The following is a 19,591-nucleotide window of genomic DNA, read 5'->3' as shown; positions in this document are numbered from 1 at the left end:
TGATTTCAGCTTGTGTTTCATCTAGTCCAGTATTTCTCATAATATACTCTGCATATACAGCCTTGACATATTCCTTTCCCAATTGGGAACCAGTCTGTTGTTCCATTTCCAGTTCTGTTGCTTCCTGAGCTACATACAGATTTCTCAGGAGGCAGGTCAGGTGGTTGGGTATTAACATCTCTGGTTCCTCTGACTTTTCTAAATCCAGCTTGAACATCTGGAAGTTCATGGTTCATGTACTGTTGAAGCCTGGCTTGGAGAATTTTCAGCATTAATTTGCTAGCGTGTGAGATGAGTGCAATTGTGTGGTAGTTTGAGCATTCTTTGGCATTGCTTTTCTTTGGGAATGGAATGAAAACTGACCTGTTCCTGTCCTGTGGCCACTGCTGAGTTTTCCAAATTTGCTGGCATATTGAGTGCAACATTTTAACAGCATCATCTTTGAGGATTTGAAATAGCTCTACTGGAATTTTATCACCTCCACTAGGTTTGTTCCTAAGGCCCACTTGACTTAGGACTCCAGGATGTCTGGATGTCCTGGTTCTAGGTGAGTGATCATACCATCCTGATTATCTGGGTCATTAAGATCTTTTTTGTATAGTTCTTCTGTGCATTCATGCCACCTCTTCTTAATACCTTCTGCTTCTGTTAGGTCCAAACCATTTTTGTCTTTTATTGTGCCCATCTTTGCATGAAATGTTCCCTTGGTATCTCTAATTTCTTGAAGAGATCTCTAGTCTTTCCTATTTTATTGTTTTCCTCTATTTCTTTGTTGTGATCACTGAGGAAGGCTTTCTTATCTCTCCTTGCTATTCTTTGGAACTCTGCATTCAAATGGGTATATCTTTCCTTTATTCCTTTGCCTTTTGCTTCTCTTCTTTACATAGCTATTTTTAAGGCCTCCTCAGACAACCATTTTGCCTTTTTGCATTTCTTTTTCTTGGGGATGGTCTTGATCACTGTCTCCTGTACTATGTCATGAACCTCCATCCTATCAGACACTCTATCAGATCTAATCCCTTGAATCTATTTGTCACTTCCACTGTTAATCATAAGTGACTTGATTTAGGTCATACCTGAACGGTCTAGGGGTTTTCCCTACTTTTTTCAATTTAAGTCTGAATTTGGCAATAAGGAGTTCATGATCTGAGCTACAGTCAGCTCCTGGTCTAGAGCTCTCCATTTTTGGCTGCAAAAAATACAATCAATCTGATTTTGGTATTGACCATCTGGTGATGACCATATGTAGAGTCTTCCCTTGTGTTGTTGGAAGAGGGTGTTTGCTAAGACCAGTGCATTCTCTTGGCAAAACTCTATTAGCTTTTGCCCTGCTTCATTCTGTACTCCAAGGCCAAATTTGCCTGTTACTCCAGGTGTTTCTTGACTTGCTACTTTTGCATTCTAGTCCCCTATAATGAAAAAGACATCTTTTTTTGTTGTTGTTAGTTCTAGAAGGTCTTGTAGGTCTTCATAGAACCATTCAACTTCAGCTTCTTCAGCATTACATTCAGGGCATAGACTTGATTACCGTGATATTGAATGGTTTGCCTGAAACAGAGATCATTCTGTCATTTTTGAGATTGCATACAAGTACTGCATTTCGGACACTTTTGTTGACAATAATGGCTCCTCCATTTCTTCTAAGGGATTCTTGCCCACAGTACTAGATATAACTAAGATAGCATTTTTTTTTAAGAATTATCAAATCACCAGTAAGTTAACCTTTAAGACTAATTCTACTTGTTTCACATAATCATTACTAAGACTTTCTTTCTTCTTTGATTTTTTTCCCCTAAGTATTACTCATCTCCTTAAAATAATAAAGATACAGCTATATTTATGCACCTGTAGAGTCTTAGTTTTATATACTTAATATTTTTCTTTAAAAAGATGTTCTCTTTTCCCATGAATCATGGTCTTTTTCTCTGCTTTTAAAATGTTGCTACTGGCAGATACTAAAATTATACAACAAAAAAATTTTGCTTATTTTTATTGTCACTTTCAAAAGAGAAAGGATACTGGGCCATTTATTTTTTCATCCTTCTATACTAGAATATTTAAACATTCGCATATTTTGTCTAAACTCTTGAAATAAAGGTAAACTGATTCCAATATCTTTACAGATTTTTGACATCTTAAACTTCTCTCTCCTAAAGGTTTACTGATTCTCATTTCCTTCTTTTTGATGGAATACTACTTAAAATTCTCATTTTACAATTGTAAAAACTATTTATCTTTAGGTCTTCACTTGATTTCTATAAAATAACAATAAAAGTTACCTATTAAACTATAAGTACCCTGGAACCATGTGCCATCACCATTATTTTCCTGGAATCCTGTGCAGTTTCTGGTACATAAAATGCATTCTAAAATTGGTATTTAATAAGTTATATTTGCATAATACTTTTGAGTTAACAAAGGGCCTTCAAATATTTTATTTGATTGCCTCAAATGAGACAATGTATAGCTTCATACCTTGATGAGAAGAATGTACAGAACCCAGTATCCTATGAAAATTTCTTTCTTGCTGAATTTTTCAGTCTCTCATCAGATGATGTGACAGAAAGTGGCATTTAAGAGTTATAATTAGAATATTTATCACTCAAACAATTAAATTTATGTGCAAACCATTATAAGGCAATAAAGATACCACAGCCTGTTACACAATCATTTAAAAATTTTTCCATGCCTATATGGAAAGAAGATCAGCAATGAAAAAAATAAACCTACATAATAGCAATTCTTACTTGAATCTTGAATATACGACTTCCAGTCAAACTCATTTCGCGTTTCGTTTACAAATGTGCCATTGTAATTCTTGGTTATGTTCTTCTCTACAGTGTGCTCCTCCAGGGAAGCGTTGGTGGGAGGCCACTGCACACATTTATTCCGCAGGTTGCCCATAAAGAGCTGCAGCCCAATCAGGGCGAACACACTCAAACAGAACACAGTTAGGATCATGACATCTGAGAGCTTTTTCACAGACTGGATCAGGGCCCCCACGATGGTTTTCAGACCTGAAAGAAGGAAGGTTATTACTATGAAGACTTAGAATGTCTGAAGTAAGAAAAGCTTCACACAATTTTCTTGAAAACATAGATTCCATAAGTATGTTTGAAAATGACTGCAATCAGTGGTAAAGGGAAAGCAACACTTCATGGAAGGTTGAAGTGCTAATGAAAATAAACTTTGGAAACGTAACATCTGAACGATGAAATGAAAATCCATATCCCATTACATTTGGATAAAATAGCTGGAAGTTCATGGTCTTCACAAGGCCTATATGAAGAAAAATACCTTGTATTTCTCTGGTTTGCTAATGAAACTTGCCCTGTACTTTCATTAGGGACAGTGGTCAGTTTTATGACAAGTTACCAGAATAAAAATATTTTCAAATTCCTATTTATAAGTAGGAAAGATTTTGCTATAAAACTGGAGGCAGTTTGGAGTATAATTGCACTTTAAGATAATAAAGGCTTGGGGAGTTTTCTGGCAGTTTAGTGGTTAGGATTTGCTACTTTTCCTACCATGGTCCAAGTTCAAAGCCTCGTTGGGTAACTAAGATCCCCCAAGCCACACAGCATGGCTTAAAAGATAATAAATCCTCCAGCAGACCCATGCTACTCTTTACTATCTTATTTCCTTGTCTTTTTAAACAATATTAAGATTCACATTGTACAGACATTGTCATCAATGCCTAAAATTAACAAGAAATTACAGACCAGTACATTTGACAGGGAACAAATCTTTAGTACAACTGATGTGGAAGAAAAAACCCAGGACTTATTTAAGTGCAAATCACATAGACTGTATAATACAGTGTCTCATGCAAGAAAGTATTGAACTCCAAGACTGATGAAAAATATGAAAACATAAACATTTATGTTCAAATAATAAGAATTATTTTCTGGGTAACACTCATTTTTTTATTATTATGATTTAAATTATTATGATCCCCAATTTTATGTAACGCTGAGTGTTAAGAAAAGAGACTGTTGTTGAAAAATCATGACAGCTGAGCCTCAGTGTTTAACCCTCACCTGGAATGACTGAAATTGTTTTCAGCGCTCGGAGAACTCTGAATGTTCTCAATGCGGAGACATTGCCCAGGTCCACAAACTCTGTCACATATCTGAAATAGGGAGTTCACACACAAACACAATAACAGGATACAAAGAAAGAGCCATAGGTACAAGAAGCCTTATGCTTTGCACTGACCACTTCTTACCTGGAATTACAGAAATAGTTTTCAAAGCTCTCAAGACTCTGAAAGTGTGAACAGCTGAAAAATTGCCTAGGCTTACAAATTCTGTTACATACCTGTAGAATTAAATTAGAGTTATTCAAGAATTAAGTAGCATTTATATTATTTGCTTGGGTCTTTTATAAAGTCCTTCTTCGTGATTTTGAATGATAATTTTGTCAGTAACAATTTAGAAGTTAGGGTCCATCACTATGGTTTTCTTTACTTACATCATTTAAGGCCATGAAGTGGATGTAAATTTCTTAAGTACACAATCCTTTTGTCATTGCAGAAAGCAGTACAATCAATATGGATAATTTAGGAGAATTAAGTAAAAGGACAATAATTCTTGGCTATAGTTTTAGGCAGAAAGAGAAGAAGAACTAAAGAGCCTCTTGATTAAAGTCAAAGAGGAGAGTGAAAAAGTTGACTTAAAACTCAACATTCAAAAAATAAAGACCATGACATCCGGTCCCATCACTTCATGGCAGATAGATGGGGAAACTATGGAAACAGTGAGAGATTTTATTTTGGAGGGCTCCAAAATCACTGCAAATGGTGATTGTAGCCATGAAATTAAAAGATGCTTGCTCCTTGGAAGAAAAGCTAAGACCAACCTAGATAGCATATTAAAAAGCAGAGACATTACTTTGCCAACAAAGGTCCATCTAGTCAAAGCTATGGTTTTTCCAGTAGTCATGTATGGATGAGAGAGTTGGACCATAAAGAAAGCTGAGCGTCAAAGAATTGATGCTTTTGAACTGTGGTGTTGAAGAAGAGTCTTGAGAGTCCCTTGGACTGCAAGGAGATCCAACCAGTCAATCCTAAAGGAAATCCGTCTTGAACATTTATTGGACGGACTGATGCTGAAACTGAAAACTCCAATACTTTGGCCACTTGATGCAAAGAACTAACTCACTGGAAAAGACCCTGATGCTGGGAAAGACTGAAGGGCAGGAGCAGAAGGGGATGACAGAGGATGAGATGGTTGGATGGCATCACCAACTCAATGTATGTTGAGTCTGAGCAAGTTCCAGGAGTTGGTGATGGACAGGGAGGCCTGGCGTGCTGCAGTCCATGGGGTCACAAAGGGTCAGACATGACTAAGTGATTGAACTGAACTAATAGTCTTAGGCCTTCAGTTTTTAAAAAATATATGAAATCATCCAAGAGAAATTCAGGCAGACTGACTTACTGCTTATCCATATGTGATCAGGATTTTTTGGTGTAACTCTTAAGTGAAAGCTAGGAAAATTAAGAACAATATTTTATGGGGGCCCAATGATCACTCTTGCCATTCCTGTTATTTTAGCCTCAAGAAACAATAGCCCCTCAAAAATGCTTTCTTTTGAGCCATGGCCAGAGGGGACGGTGAAGAATCAGCTCATCTTGAATAGATATGGAATTTAGATGAGACAGGCAGCATTTGGAGCCTTGAGAATATCAGCTCCATTTCTCCTCTGCTCATCTTCCCACATCCTTATGCCTGTAAGAGGCCAAGTAAACCAGCTGCTGAAGAATGAGGGTGAACCACATTGGTCCATCTTCCTCTACATTCTAATTTCATCTAGTGCACAGCGGCCTTCTGTTATTTTTCTGGGTTTCTTCTTTCTTGGGGAAGTTTATCACTAGACAAAAAAAAAAAAAAGCAGACTGCAGAAGTTGTGTTGTGTGCATTACTGAATTTATCTGGTTGGGAAATAAGGATAAGAAGGTTTATATAAAGAAAATGATGAGGAAAATTAGAAGGGGAAAGAAGGAGAGGAAGAAAGGAAAGGATCAAGTGAGAAATAGGAAGAGTCAGAGAGTATGCTTGTTTGTAAGCCTTAATTGTGCATTTGTTGATGACATAACCATTTAATAGCAAATATATATTAAGAACCTTATGTTCTTCTATTAGTTTGTTATGTCAAAATGTTTTGATGTTTATTTTCTATTATTCTACCTAAGAAACTGGGGAGAGTGCATGACGTGGGTAAGGTCAATGGACATTTGCAGGGCCAGTAGAGGGTTTTTTGGTTGTAATTTTTAAAAACATTTTCACAGATATATTATAAATACACTTTTGCTTCCATATTAGTGTGTGTGTGTATAAGTGTGAATGTGTGTGTGTACTGTTGAAACAGCAGCATGTATAAAATTTGCTGACAATGTTTGTTATGTGTGAACATTATAATTTCAATTACTGCAAAGCCTTTATGCCAAAGTGAAATGCCTCTTTGACCTCTGTTGCACTAAATTAAAATCCAGAGCTTAAATGTATAAATCACACAGAAACATTCTACAGTTAAAGCAAGCTTATTCTTTAAAAGCATGAACACTTGTAGAAGCCAAAATATATCCTATTTTGAAGCTTCCAAGAAAAACACTTACGCAAATGTAATGACAGTGAAGTCGAGCCAGTTCCATGGGTCTCGAAGGAAAGTAAAATCTTCTAAACAGAAGCCCCTTGCAATAATTTTTATAAGTGATTCAAAAGTATATATTCCTGTGAAGGTGTACCTGGAGACAAGTATCCAAAAAGAATGAATAAACCAATCACTTTCTTTCATGACATATCAATTTCTTAACACTCTCTCATTATGTTAATAACAAACATTTAAAAAGGAATCATGCAGGTTAAAATTATTTTCATGGAAATAAAACATAGTCTGAAATTTAAATTAAACTCCTTAACGCACACAGAGTTGTTTTTAAATTGCCCTAAGGGTAGAGTGAGAAATACATACTGTATAAAGTGTATCTGAAATGTCTTAGTATTGACACAAATGAATAGAGCCTCCTGAGAATTATCCAGTACATTCACATGATGGAGTAGCTGATCAATAATATTGTGGAAGCATAAAATTATTTTCCTTAGAAAGTAAAATGCTTAATTTCAATCATGTTTTATGACTGAGGGAACATGGACAAATTAGTAAGTCTTAAGTTTTCCTCTTTTTTCAAGATAAGCTAAGTTAACTTAGTTGGGAAAAGAATTTTGTTCATGCCAAATGGATAATTCTAGGGTCATCAGAGGTGAAAATCTAATTTTGAATAAAATATTGAGACAGATTGGAAATCCAAAATTTAAATGACTTAGTCAGTTTAAATGAGAAGAAATTTATAGATTTCCAACTAGAAACTTAGATGTTTTCATCTTCATCTCAGAAGTTGGATAATGAAATCACAGAAACAAGGATGACTTGAGACCTGTGGGCCTCACACATTAGTATTAATACTTAAGCAATCCTTTGTATATAATTTTTTTTAAATTTCCCTCAGAATCTCTGGGCTTTCCTAGTGGCTCAGCTGGGAAACAATCCACCTGCAATGCAGAAGATCTGGGTTCGATCCCTGGGTTGGGAAGATCCCCTGGAGAAGGGAAAGTCTCCCCACTCCAGTATTCTGGCCTGGAGAATTTGATAGCCTGTATAGTCCATGGGGTTGAAAAGAGTTGGACACGATTGAGCGACTTTCACTTCTTCAGAAACTCTATCTTTTTATTGGTTCTAACCTGGAAGTGTCCAGGAAGGGAAAAGGCCCTTAGAATACCCCCATGGTTGTTGTTTTAAGGGTCAGAAGCCACAGAGCAATAGTGGTCACCACGCCAGCCATGAGAACAGCCCCAGCAGCACTTACCACATATCTGGCCTCGCTGTCCTCAAAGTATCCCAGAAGAGTCCATTAGAACAGTTAGCAATGCACTTGGTTTCTGAAAATGCTACTCTTTTATTTCAGTATGCGTGTGTGTGTGTGTGGGGGGGGGTGTTAGTTGCTCAGTTGTGTCCAACTCTTTGTGACCCCATAGACTATAACCCGCCAGGTTCCTCTGCCCATAGAATTCTCCAGGCAAGAATACAGGAGTGTATTGCCTTTTCCTTCTCCAGGGGATCGTTCCAATCCAGGGATTAAAATCTGGTCTCCTGCATTGCAGGCAGATTCTTTACTGTCTGAGTGACTAGGGAGGCTCAGTTAGCAGAGCCCTCAGTTTATTAAATATTCAAGTTTGAAAATCCCAAATTTCGGGATTTTTTTCCCAGCAGATATTTTGGTTGACCACATTTGAAACCAATATGGGCCTGGCACAGAGTGGCTGTGCCTGATGGAAGTGTAAACTTGGTGAGGCTTCATAGTATGTTTTTAGGGCATGTGGAAGACTCACTGAATTAATCTGGAAGTTAACTGGAACCAAGGTCTACCACATTGGTTCCTTTCTGTGATAACTTTCACCATATTTGCTCTGGCCACTGTATATCCTAAAGGAAGAGTGATGAGTATACAAGAATGATGGGCTTCTGGTCACCACCAAGTACACATGGAGAGATATTAAATCCTAAATACATATATATAGACATAGATATACATCTCTATGTCTATGCAACAATACACACACACACACACACACACTTATACATACTCACATAGGTGGCTTATAAGTTGAACTTACTCTACATTCTTTGTCCAGTCGGGAGGGTTACTCATTGTCATAAACACACAGTTTGTCAAAATAGTGCACATAATTAGCATGCTGAATAATGTAGGTTATTGTTAAGGAACACACAGAAGAAAACCCAAACCCATGTATTATATTATATAAAACTAACATTGAAAAGCTCAACCTGCAGTTTGGCCAGGAATCAGTGACAAACATACTGTGGGCAAATTATCTAATCTCTTTAAATTTCATTTTTCTCATCCTTAAATTTATATAATAACACTACTCTCACAGAGTAGTTGTATAGATTGAATGAGATAATGTACGAGAAAGCTTTATAAAAGTATAAAGTGTGGTTTTTGCTACTATTATTAAATCAATCTATTTATTCCCAGAAGACCTTATTGGGAAAACTGTGGGCATTCTGGAACTGCATAGATTTGAGCAGAGAGCACTGATGTGAACTAATTTAGTTGATTAAAATAGTGAATTGCTGAGGAAGGCACATCCTGGCAGAATTATAATTTCTTAAACACACGTGATACAATATGGATGAATATATTATAGTACGGTGTTAAATGTCAGGTCGCTTTATTTCAAGTGTTTGTAAACATATAGCAGCATTGGATAAGATTGAAAGTGAATATTTCAAAGTCATGCCTTAGCATGATAAAATTCAACATAAAGGTGATCTTAGCAACATGAAAATGACTCGGGTAAGTCACTCAACCTCTCTGTGCCACTGAACTTTCTAGTGTCTCCACTGAATTTTACGCAGTGGAGCTAATCAGATGTGGAACTCATCAATTTGAGGTACAGATTAAATGGGATAATATGTGTGAGTTATTGGAATAGGTCTGGTTAGTAGCTATGATCTAAATGTTAGTGAAACAAATGACTAGGACCTAACAGAATTATGGAGCTGAAAGGGACCTTGAAAAACAACTGTTTAATTCCCGTATTTTAGAAATTAGAGAAATAAAGCTAAAACTTTAGAGAAATTAGATAACTTGGCCAAGGAGTAAAACACAGATTTCTTGCATTCATATCTAACATTCAACAACAGTCAACAGCCAAAGCAAAAATTTTCCATAAGAGAAAAAGAAAGTTTTCATCAAATGACCACACGATGGCACTAGGAACACAAACTAGGATAAAGAAACCTCCATAAATGTCAAAGCTCGGGACATGTAAAAGTTATGTTTCAAATCTTTGAAATTCACTAATACCATACTTATACCATAAGGAATCTCTTATTATCAGTTTAAAAATAGAGTGGAATGTTAAGTTTTTTTCTACTTACAAGTAGATGATAGTTATACCAGTAATGGTATAGAAGATAGAGCAGATGATAATTATAGATGATAAGTAGATGATAATTATACCAGTAATTCTATATTTATTATTGCCAAAGCCATCAAATGAGACATAATCAGAAGTGAAGGCTTTTGGCCAAGGAGTAGGAACAGATAAATTTAGTTGCAGAGTCCTTTTTTTTTTTTTTTTAACACCAGTGAGAATCACAAAGCTAAATCCCTGAAGACCTTTTGGAAATACAATCCCTGCATCTTTCATTAACTTTCAGAGTCTTTACTAAGCAATCAGTTTTGCACGGCAGAGTCATAATTCAATGACTTCTATTTGAAATTCAGCCAGTGATCCAGTACTTCCTTCACGAATTTCACTAGGAAAGTTCAAAAACTAGCTACATATTGGCCAGAGCCCCCTGATCGTCTCCAGTGGAAATTATGCTTAAAGGTTAACTCTAAGGTACACTAAAATGCTTTATATTATAGACATGGTTATACTTGGCTCTGGATATAGGTTTGGTTTTCTTACTATTATATCAGGATTCCATGCAAATTCCAGAAAGTCACAAACTTTATACAATATTGTAAAAATAAGTCTGTTTTACACTAGATTTGTAGGATGAGTAATTTTAGAAAGAGATATATAATGTTAGAATTTGATATATAATAGACTGAAATATACATATAGTGTGTATATATAATAGTAAAGACTGTAAATTTCAGTAACATTAATGTAATAAATTTTAAGAAAATGCTTATATGACAAAAGGAAATACAAAATGAAAATGATAAAAACCACAGAATATGACATTTCCCAACTTAATCTTACATTTAGCTACAAAGCACTTATAGATTATGTACAAATAGCTAATATCGATCACTTGAAAAGGATATGAATGTACCAAAATCTTAATAGCTATTTTCCTAAGAGGATTGAAGGGAGTTAAAATGTACAGGGCAGAGGTGGCACTGAACCGGAAGATGGCCTTCCCTTTATTCAATACTATAAAAGTCTGTAAGATAGGAACACAACACAGAAGTATAAAGTATCAACCATTTAAACTCTATTACCCACCTTCTGTTATTTGTCAACATGAGTTATTCCAGTGTTGCAACTTTTTGATGTGTACCATAAGGACAAACTGTTCCAGGCTCTCTTAACTAGAAACAATATCCAGTGATATCACTTACCTTTGACTTGATACTGCAGTTTTATTGTTTATAAGATAGTTAGCCAAAATAATTTATTTTCTTTCTTAGTATTTTAAATATCTAAGTTAAATGAAAGTCTCAAAAGGGTTCACATTTCATTCTACAGATCCTTAAGACACTGCAGTTCTTTTACAGTGATTTCAGCTTTCTCATTTTGATTACCTTGAAAATTAATGATGTAGAATGCAAATCATTTAATAAAACTAATACTTTTTGAAATATTCTTTTACCATTTCTCCTGATAAAAAATCACTCTGTTTATAATAGGAAATAAAAACAGCCACCACTAAACCCACTCTTGGGTTAGATGGATGTAAACCAGTGATTGATTTCTGGAGGCCAAGTTCCCTGGAGAATATCTGCTGACTAGAGTACTAAATTCTGTATTTGGATTTCTGAGTTAGCTGACACATTGAATTCCAGTCCCAACTGATTGCCTATTTCATGTAGTGCTTTGTTAGCATAGAGGAAAAGATCAAAGACCCTGAAAAATCCAGGATGCATGGATGTGAATGGAATTGGCATTCCAAAATTTAGCCATATTTGAGCACAATTAACGGTATGTAGACAAAACAACAACAAACAAAGCAGCAATGTACAACCCTGTATCAAGGATTCTTACTCATTGTTTCTTAGGACCTTTATATATATTCAAATAGCCTGGGGGTGATGAAAGGAAGCCTATTTCTCTAGGAAAGCCTATTTCTTTATGAAGAACATATCTTGGGAAGGGAACTACAAATCTTTTAAATTTAAATTCACCCATTCTTTCAAAAATTCTACCCCCTTCTAAGATGCATAGATGGAAGCCAGCATTACTACATAGCAAGCATTAACCTTATGCTTACTTTCTAGTAAGAATCTTTGACAAGTGTTTATTCTGTACGTTTAGTCTTCAGGTATTCACAGATTTCTCAACTCTTTTTCCCTCTATTTTCAGGGTTTTCTAAATGCAAGCAATCATTCCAAAATATTTACTGAGATATTGTTTGAAACTAGCACTTCCTGGCTGGTATGGGTACAAGTGCCCTAAATGAGAGCTTTGAACCTGGTCCAACCAGTGCTGGTCTCCAACTTTTTCCTGATCTGCAACATGACACTGAGAGTAAGTATTCAGAAATGTGTCTGACAAACTAATTTTACATCTGTTGCATCTAAAAATAAAACAGAAGAGTGTATTTTGTGGGTCTGTTTTTTCAATTTTCTGAAGATTAATTTTATTGTATTTTATAGACTAGCCACCTCATCTTCACAATAGAGAGTTTGAGAAGCATTGCTCTACATGGAACTTTGACTCCATGTTTCCACTTTCATCTCTGATGGACTATGGGTCAAGAATACAAAGAAAACTGTATCATCATATCCATTTGTAAGAGGTAAGAGTTTCACACGTGCTTACTGGAGGAGCAATCACCTGTGTCTATAGTACTTTGTGCCTTTTTCTCTGATTCGTTCAGTGCCCCTGTCCCTAAATGACATTGTGATATCATCATACAACGTGCACAGACTTGTGCAATGCAAATGCTTTTGCCCTAGGGAGTACACACATGCAAGGACACAGCAAGGCCCTGAGTGAGCTAATTCGGGACCAAATATGGTCCACCTTGCAAACCTCTTGCCTATGCTTCCTCTCCCCAGAATTATGCTGAGTAAACCCTAGTAGAAATATTATGGGCTGGGAGTGGGAGAGCCAGTAAAAACATAATATAGGATATATTTTTTAAAAATAAAAATACCCTTGTTTCAAATAATATTACAAGCCTAATTTTGGAAAGGGCTTCCCTGGTGGCTCAGTGGTAAAGAATCTGCCTGCAATGCAAGAGATGTTGAATTGAATCCCTGGAGCAGGAAATGACAACCTACGCCAGTATTCTTGCCTAGGAAATCTCATGGACAGAGGAGCCTGGTGAGCTACAGTCCATGGGGTCACAACGAGTCGAACACAACTTAGTGACTAAACAACAACAAACAAATTTTGGAAAAGAAGTTACAGTCCATATGGGGCTAAATCATGAACTTGGAGAGGGGATGAAGATGATCCTGACTGTAGCTCAGTGGTAAGAATAACAATGCAGCTCATCCTGAGGAGATGCGACCACGCACAGAAAAGATCACCTGTGACTCCGGCTGTGTAGCCAGCCTCCAGCCCAAACCGTGAGCAGACCTAACAAAAGAAGAAGTAGAAAAGATAGAGGAAGGGGGTGACGAGGCCAAAGGCAAAGCTGCAGAGGCTAAATGAAGGGTGTAAGAACCTCTGCCCTAAAGACCATGAAGAAAAAGAAGCAAGACTCTGAAATTGAACCAGGAGGAGCCCAGAAAGGCACAGAAGAAGAGCCAGAACTCAGCAGGGTAAAGCTAACGAACGCCACAGCACCCCTGATGCTGAGAAACAATTCTCAAAAGTCCTTACACATAGAGAAAGTAATACTTTGACACAAAAGCTAAAGGCAAAAGGACATAATTCTCAATTGTTCAAGACAGACAGGGACTTCTACTGATTTTAGGATATTTTCACTTATTTACTTACAAAATTCAAAGAATGTATTTTTAACTTCAAAAGTTAAGAAATGTGTGCACACTGTGTAAGTGCTTACAATTAGAATGTATAATGAAATTAGTGAGGTTTTACTATAGAGCAATGCTTGTTCTTTAATTTTCGCCAGCAGTATAGAGAGATAAGATGTTCTTGATAGAGTTCCCAGGAAGCTGACGATGAGATCAGCATTAAGGGACCATTTCAGGGTTTCTTCTGTGAGGACTCTGTCGTTCCCAGGTTGAAACATATATATTTACATACAATCTACACAAATATTTCCTTAAAATGTTTATGGATTCATTTTAAACTGCTGACTTACAGAGAAACCTAATTTTAGAATCTTGAATCTGTAACCATTTTTATGTGAGTAAGTTCCATTTAGAACTTCAAATTTACTATTTGTAACTAATTTCATATCTATTTCCTCATCTATCTGTATTCATCCTCCTTATATTTACTTGCACATCCAAGAAGCCAGACATTTAGTTTGTAAGTATTAAGATTAACGAAAGGATGTGTGTGCATGTGCACCCTCAGTTGCTTGCTGCTGCTGCTGCTGCTAAGTCGCTTCAGCCGTGTCTGACTCTGTGCGACCCCATAGACGGCAGCCCATCAGGCTCCACCGTCCCTGGGATTCTTCAGGCAAGAACACTGCAGCGGGTTGCCATTTCCTTCTCCAATGCATGAAAGTGAAAAGTCAAAGTGAAGTCGCTTAGTCGTTCCTGACTCTTAGCGACCCCATGGACTGGAGCCTATCAGGCTCCTCCGTCCATGGGATTTTCCAGGCAAGAGTACTGGAGTGGGGTGCCATTGCCTTCTCCCTCAGTCACTAACTTGCCCCCAAAGACTCTCAAATACACATTGCCCCAAATAATGGTATTGATGGTACTGAAGGGAGAAGAGAGTAAGAAGGGAACACTGTTACCTACAAGTAGTCAAGTAACTCTAGAATTTTCCAACATAGAGATATCTGCTTTTCTCATTTCACAGGTAAGGGGTCAAAAAGAAAACAGCAGGGAAGGTAGACAAGATGTTTCTGTACTTTAAATTGTATAAACAAATATGTATGGAGACGGAAACGGCAACACACTCCAGTATTCTTACCTGGAGAATTCCATGGACAGAGAAGCCTGGGGGGCTATAGTCCATACAGTCCCTGGGGTTGCAAAGACTTGGACATGACTGAGTAACTAAAATTTTCACTTTCAGGCAAAATGTTTCTGTACTTTAAATTGTATCAACAAATATGCAACTTTAAGCAAAGCAAGATTTATAAGCTGTTCGACTGAGTGACATTTTTAACTCTGCCCCTAATTTTTTATTGTATAATACACCTAACATAAAATTTACCATTTTAACCATTCTAAGTGTACAAGTTTGATATTGACGTTTTTAATGAATGTACTGAATGTGGAAGTGAGAAATAGATTTAACGGACTAGATCTGATAGATAGAGTGCCTGATGAACTATGGACGGAGGTTCATGACATTGTACAGGAGACAGGGATCAAGACCATCCCCATGGAAAAGAAATGCAAAAAAGCAAAATGGATGTCTGGGGAGGCCTTACAAATAGCTATGAAAAGAAGAGACGTGAAAAGCAAAGGAGAAAAGGAAAGATATAAACATCTGAATGCAGAGTTCCAAAGAATGGCAAGAAGAGATAAGAAAACCTTCCTCAGCGATCAATGCAAAGAAATAGAGGAAAACAACAGAATGGGAAAGACTAGAGATCTCTTCAAGAAAATTAGAGATACCAAGGGAACATTTCATACAAAGATGGGCTCGATAAAGGACAGAAATGGTATGGACCTAACAGAAGCAGAAGATATTAAGAAGAGGTGGCAAGAATACACAGAAGAACTGTACAAAAAAGATCTTCATGACCCAGATAATCAGGATGGTGTGATCACTGACCTAGAGCCAGACATCCTGGAATGTGAAGTCAAGTGGGCTTTAGAAAGCATCACTATGAACAAAGCTAGTGGAGGTGATGGAATTCCAGTTGAGCTATTTCAAATCCTGAAAGATGATGCTGTGAAAGTGCTGCACTCAGTATGCCAGCAAATTTGGAAAACTCAGTAGTGGCCACAGAACTGGGAAAGGTCAGTTTTCATTCCAATCCCAAAGAAAGGCAATGACAAAGAATGCTCATACTACTGCACAATTGCACTCATCTCACACGCTAGTAAAGTAATGCTCAAAATTCTCAAAGCCAGGCTTTAGCAATAAGTGAACCATGAACTTCCAGATGTTCAAGCTGGTTTTAGAAAAGGCAGAGGAACCAGAGATCAAATGGTCAACATCCGCTGGATCATGGAAAAAGCAAGAGAGTTCCAGAAAAACATCTATTTCTGCTTTATTGACTATGCCAAAGCCTTTGACTGTGTGGATCACAATAAACTGTGGAAAATTCTTAAAGAGATGGGAATACCAGATTACCTGACCTGCCTCTTGAGAAACCTATATGCAGGTCAAGAACCAACAGTTAGAACTGGACAAGGAACAACAGACTGGTTCCAAATAGGAAAAGGAGTACGTCAAGGCTGTACACTGTCACCCTGCTTATTTAACTTCTATGCAGAGTACATCATGAGAAATGCTGGGCTGGAAGAAGCACAAGCTGGAATCAAGATTGCCGGGAGAAATATCAACCACCTCAGATACGCAGATGACACCACCCTTATGGCAGAAAGTGAAGAGGAACTCAAAAGCCTCTTGATGAAAGTGAAAGTGGAGAGTGAAAAAGTTGGCTTAAAGCTCAACATTCAGAAAACGAAGATCATGGCATCTGGTCCCATCACTTCATGGCAAATAGATGGGGAAACAGTGGAAAGAGTGTCAGACTTTATTTTGGGGGGCTCCAAAATCACTGCAGATGGTAATTGCAGCCATGAAATTAAAAGACGCTTACTCCTTGGAAGGAAAATTATGACCAACCTAGATAGCATATTGAAAAGCAGAGACATTACTTTGCCAACAAAGATCCATCTAGTGATCATGTATGGATCACTAGTGGTCCATTTTCCAGTGGTCATGTATGGATGTGAGAGCTGGACTGTGAAGAAAGCTGAGCGCTAAAGAATTGATGCTTTTGAGCCGTGGTGTTGGAGAAGACTCTTGAGAGTCCCTTGGACTGCAAGGAGATCCAACCAGTCCATTCTAAAGGAGATCAGTCCTGAGTGTTCATTGGAAGGACTGATGCTGAAGCTGAAACTCCAATACTTTCGCCACCTCATGCGACGAGTTGACTCATTGGAAAAGACTCTGATGCTGGGAGGGATTGGGGGCAGGAGGAGAAGGGGATGACAGAGGATGAGATGGCTGGATGGCATCACCGACTCAATGGACATGAGTTTGAATGAACTCCAGGAGTTGGTGATGGACAGGGAGGCTTGGCGTGCTGCGATTCATGGGGTCACAGAGTCGGACGCGACTGAGTGACTTAACTGAACTGATCTTAACATTCTTTAAATCTAGTTAGTTTAATAAAAATTTCATCAACATATCTACTCAGGAAAATTTTTATTGCATTAAGTCACTTCAATAGAAAAGAAAAATTTCAGAATTGAATGTGGAGTAGAAAAGGCTGATACAGTAGTATCCAGCTAAAAACAGACTTCTTTTTTTTTTTTTAAACAGCCCAAGGCTGTAGGAAATTCATGAAGTCATTTTAACCTGAGAATAATACTGTGCCTCAGAACAAATTTCAAGACAGCATTTTGACTGAATTGGAAATGAGATGTTATATATAAAATGCCACTTTAGAGACACATTTATAGGAATGTAACTCTTCATACACTAAGTATTGATCAGGCTTGTCACTTATCTCTTCTATGTATAGCTACTAAACTCAAGTAGCATTTACTAAGTCCCTATATGTTAAGCTGTTAATATGTATGAGTGTTTCCGACACTTGGAAAGCAGCCTAGACCTAATTCTCAGTCCAATTGTTAATTCAGTTTACTTCAATGCAGAAGATGTGTGTCAACCATTTAGCACAATATTCACAAAGTTCTGTGCTAAAGTTTGTAGGGAAACCAAAGACCCTCAAGAAACTTGGAATAAGTAGTAAGTTATTACCCTAAGAAGCCTCAAAACTAGTAAATGTTCAACAATCTCTACGGACAGAAGAAAATCTAGAAGTATTAGTGAAAGTTTACTTAGACCAGAGCTACCAAATAGAAATACTACGTGAACTACAAATCTGAGCCACATATGTGATTTTAAACATTCTAATACCCATATTTAAAAAAGGGGGGGAAAAAAGAGATGAAATTAATCTGAATAATATTTTCTTTAACCTAATATATCCTATATATTATCATTTGAGGATGAAATCAATATTAAAAATTATTGAGATAATTTACCTCCTCTTTTCATACCATTCTAAATCTTCAAAGACTGAACATGCCACATGTCAAATACATTTCAAGTACAACAGCCACGCATGAATGCTGTCCACTGAATTGGGCAGCACCAGCCTAGGTGTAAACCATTTATTGTACTGCCAGGTCATACTCTCTTCAGCAAGCTTTGTTAGGTAAAAATCCATTCCAGCTTTAAAGAAAACAACAACAAAAACCCAAGCAGGTTAACACTCCTGATAATCAAAGTTTAATAGTCTAGAAAGCAAAATGAGGAAAATACAATACACTAAACTTGGGGCTTCTCAGGTGGCACTAGAGGTAAAGAACCGGCCTCCCAGTGCAGGAGACGTAAGGGACACGAGTTCGATCCCTGGGTCAGGAAGATGCCTTGGAGAAGGACATGGCAACTCACTCCAGTATTCTGCTTGGGATATCCCATGGACAGAGGAGCCTAGTGGGCAATAGCCTGTGGAGGCACAAAGAATCAGAAACAACTGAAGTGACTTAGCACGCACTCATGCACTAAGCTCACAGAGGTGTTGTGATTCTAATTTAGTAGGTCAGATTGTGATGTCCAGTGTTCTGTACTTTTAATGAATAACTAGGGTGATCTGCAATAGGAGGACTATGAATCTGTTTTTGTTATCAATGCTTATGCTATGCACCTGCATTGAAATCTTTCCCCTTTATACATTGCATAGTCAATAAGACTTAAGTCAACTTAAGTTATACTAGTTTGGTAGGATTATTGTTTATGAATCTGTACTTGTTAACTATTTAGTAATCCTTCTTGTCTCTGAGACTTTAGAAGATGATTTATCTTTTCCCTTCAGGATGAACACTGAATTTAACAAACTATAGTTTCCCAGTTCCCTTAAAAACTATGTCCATTATCTTAATATTTCTTTCAATCTAGGTGTTTTCCTTCTTAAATAGTTTAAACCTAAGGCCCAGCTTTGTGTTTATCTAAACATTATTTAAAAATTGCCAAATAAAAAGATCGACGCCAACTCAATTTGCCTGCTCTTATAGTAAATGTACTGGAAAAAGCAAAAGAAATAACAGAGGAAGGTGAGCAGTGACCACGAATAATAGAAAAACAGAATATGCTATCGGTCGATTACGTTTATTCTTTAGCCTCAAAATTTAGAGAGGCAATTTTCAACATGTACTTATACTGTAATCCAAAAATGTGCTTGGAGGTCAACTGTTTGGAACTCTGACCATCTTTTCCCAAAGAAAGGATTTATATTTACACGTAGATTCAAAAGCCTATGTAATTCCTAATGAAATAGAATTCTATGTAATGACAGCGTGGAACTCTATCACTCTTTATAAGAAATCATCGCTCTAAAAGTGGTAACAGATTTCTAAATTGGGCAGCAACTCTCTCCCCACTTTGATATTACCCTGGCATTCAAATTAGGGAAACTCCCTGGCTCTATCTTCTTCGAGAAGTGGGGTCAACCTTTTTCGAGCTCTAAGCTGTTGGCTTGAGAAGAG

The 19,591-nt window shown here is 37.2% G+C and overlaps 1 protein-coding gene across 6 annotated transcripts in view; it reads right to left on the bottom strand.

Moving 5' to 3' along the window:
* The window catches only part of SCN1A (sodium voltage-gated channel alpha subunit 1), a 157,060-nt gene that overhangs the window by 65,787 nt on the left and 71,682 nt on the right, over positions 1–19,591 (bottom strand). For 2 of the 6 annotated variants that reach the window (XM_059875048.1, NM_001193218.2), the window contains 5 exons: positions 10,865–10,983; positions 8,673–8,762; positions 6,617–6,745; positions 4,041–4,132; positions 2,748–3,017 (listed from right to left, as the gene is read on the bottom strand). In XM_059875048.1, the coding sequence (XP_059731031.1) occupies positions 2,748–3,017; positions 4,041–4,132; positions 6,617–6,745; positions 8,673–8,762; positions 10,865–10,983 (700 nt within the window). Of the gene's footprint in view, positions 1–2,747; positions 3,018–4,040; positions 4,133–6,616; positions 6,746–8,672; positions 10,646–10,864; positions 10,984–19,591 lie in introns of those variants that run through there. The other 4 variants (XM_059875041.1, XM_059875042.1, XM_059875047.1 and 1 more) reach the window with 2 other exon arrangements.

This window comes from Bos taurus, chromosome 2, assembly GCF_002263795.3.
Source record: "Bos taurus isolate L1 Dominette 01449 registration number 42190680 breed Hereford chromosome 2, ARS-UCD2.0, whole genome shotgun sequence".
NCBI classification, from domain to species: Eukaryota; Metazoa; Chordata; class Mammalia; order Artiodactyla; family Bovidae; genus Bos; species Bos taurus.
Note: the sequence above shows the minus strand (reverse complement) of the source record. Positions and strands in the feature narration are given on the sequence as shown.